General features: G+C 59.3%; 1 protein-coding gene across 1 annotated transcript; it reads left to right on the forward strand.

The window, feature by feature from the left end:
• The first annotated feature begins 221 nt into the window (after window positions 1-221).
• On the forward strand, window positions 222-2,007 carry LOC119277672 (sialyltransferase-like protein 1). Its single transcript, XM_037558964.1, has one exon. It carries the CDS (start codon window positions 383-385, stop codon window positions 1,568-1,570), a length of 1,188 nt encoding a protein of 395 aa, XP_037414861.1. The 5' UTR covers window positions 222-382; the 3' UTR covers window positions 1,571-2,007.
• Window positions 2,008-2,494: the final 487 nt, after the last annotated feature.

The following is a 2,494-nucleotide window of genomic DNA, read 5'->3' on the forward strand; positions in this document are numbered from 1 at the left end:
GGACAAAAGTGCCAATTTCACCGGGACAAAGGGCCAACACGCAAACAATTCCGCCCATCATCTCTCGCGTGCCGGGGCCTCGTGCAGTCACGTTGCGTCCCTCACACACACAGCACAGAATCATTGCTCCTCCCGACGCTGCTCGAACCCAACAAGAACAACGACACATAGGATCCCCCGTTCCCCGAACCCAAAGTCCAACCACCTACTACAAATAAATCAACCTCGCTCCTGCCCACCTCGCCGTACCCGAACCCTCCCATCGCGTCGCGCCCCACTCCCCGGCCGCCCGGACCTCCTCGGCTCGGGCTCGCACCCCCCAGATGCGCATCCCCCGATGCGGCCCCGGCCCACTTAGCCCCCGGCTGCTGCGGCGGCGGCCATGAAGCGGCCGCTGCGGGGGCCCTTCGCGGCGCTCCTCTTCGTCGTGCTCTGCGGCGCGGCCTCCTTCCCCTCCGCGCTCCGCCGAGCGCTGGCCCCGGCGGCCCCCGCGCTCGCCCCGCCGCCGCCGCCGCTCGATCCCGCGCGCCTCAACGCCACGCTCCTCCGCGTCGCCGCCCTCGACGGCTCCGAGCCGTCCCTGCGCCGCGACGTCGACGACCTCCTCGAGGGCCGCCTCCCGGCTTCCGGGCGCGCCCGCGCCCGCGCCTGGCGCCGCGACAGGCTCCACCCGCTCCACCTCCGCCACCACCAGTTCCCCGTCCACCGCCGCGGCCACGCAGACCGCGACCACGCCGACTCCCTCCTCCACCCGCTCCCGCGCGAGGAGCTCCTCCTCGACCCCGCCCTCCGCCGCGCGCTCCGCTCCTGGCACCGCCTTCGCCGCTACGACCCCGCCGTGCTCCGCGACCTCCCCGCCGTGCTCTCTCTCCCCGCCCGCATCCCCTCCTGCGCCGTCGTCGGCAACAGCGGCATCCTCCTCCGCCACGCCCACGGCGCCCTCATCGACTCCCACCACGCCGTCTTCCGCCTCAACAACGCCCGCATCGTCGGCTACACCGCGCACGTCGGCGCCAAGACCAACCTCTCCTTCATCAACAGCAACATACTCCACCTCTGCGCGCGCCGCCCGGGCTGCTTCTGCCACCCCTACGGCAGCGGCGTCCCCGTCCTCCTCTACATCTGCCAGGCCGCCCACTTCCTCGACGTCGCCGCCTGCAACGCCTCCTCGCTCGCCACCCACGACGCCCCCATCTCCGTCACCGACCCTCGCCTCGACGTCCTCTGCGCGCGCATCGTCAAGTACTACTCGCTCCGCCGCTTCGTCGCCGAGACGGGCCGCGCGGTCGAGGACTGGAACGGGGCGCACGACGCGGCGCTGTTCCACTACTCGTCCGGGATGCAGGCCATCATGGTGGCGGTGGGAGTGTGCGACAGGGTGAGCGTGTTCGGCTTCGGGAAGGTGGCAGACGCCAAGCACCATTACCACAGCAACCAGAAGAACGAGCTCGACCTCCACGACTACGAGGCGGAGTACGCCTTCTACCGCGACCTCGCCGAGCGCCCGCAGGTAGTCCCCTTCCTCAAGGACACTGGCTTGGCCGTCCCGCCGGTCGTGTTCTACCATTAGGCGCCAGCTTCCTAGGGTGCGGGCAACGTGCTCGACGTTATGCTACGCGTGGTTCTCTTTTCTTTTTGGACCTGCTTGTCTGCTCAGTGTAAAATGTGCTCTGCGAGGTGGGTTATTTATTTATTGTGATTAGATGATAGGTGAGTTGAGATAGAGAATTGGAGCTGCAAGTGTACATTAAGATTTAGGATCCTCCACTGGTATAACCGTATAGGAGAGGTTGCTTGTGTTTTTGGCTGCTTCACGACGACAGCTAGTGAAGTGTAATTTCAGACTGATTTGTCTTGATAATTTCTTCCGAATCAAATGTATACCTCCTTATGTGAAACCTTGCTGCCACTATGATTCAGCTGATATGTACTCCCTCTGTAACTAAACGTAAACGCTCTTATATTTCTTTACGGAGGGAGTAATCTAAACGCTCTTATATTTCTTTACAGAGGGAGTATGTAGTTTCTCTTAGGTGACAGTATGCTTCAGCCTTGCTGCCACTATGCTTCAGCTGATAAAATCTATACCTTATTTTACTGCTTGCTGATGTCTTCTTGATATGTTATCCTTTTTACCCTACTTATCATCGAACTTGTGAGCTAACAGGATAACAGTGTACATAATTACTTCTGTGAATGCGTTTCGTCAGGAGTAGCTAGCATCACTTGGTCCAACAAGATGAAAATGGTTGGAATTTAGCTCGTGTGCTAAGTTTGTTAATGAGTTTGAACCATTGTCAGTGTGTTGATGAGTTTGAACCATTTTCATCTTGTTTGATGTGTGAAGCCTTATTTTACTGCTTGCTGATGTCTTCTTCATATGTGTTCCTTTTTACCCTACTTATCATCGAACTAGTGGATAACAGTGTACACAATTACTTCTGCGAATGCGTTCTTGTTTGCGTAGCATCACTTTGGTCCAACAAGATGAAAA

Source organism: Triticum dicoccoides, chromosome 3B (assembly GCF_002162155.2).
Source record: "Triticum dicoccoides isolate Atlit2015 ecotype Zavitan chromosome 3B, WEW_v2.0, whole genome shotgun sequence".
Taxonomy (NCBI): Eukaryota; Viridiplantae; Streptophyta; class Magnoliopsida; order Poales; family Poaceae; genus Triticum; species Triticum dicoccoides.

Excerpts from the sequence above, each read along its gene's own strand:
- LOC119277672 (XM_037558964.1), top strand. The coding sequence starts at position 383 with ATGAAGCGGCCGCTGCGGGGGCCCTTCGCGGCGCTCCTCTTCGTCGTG.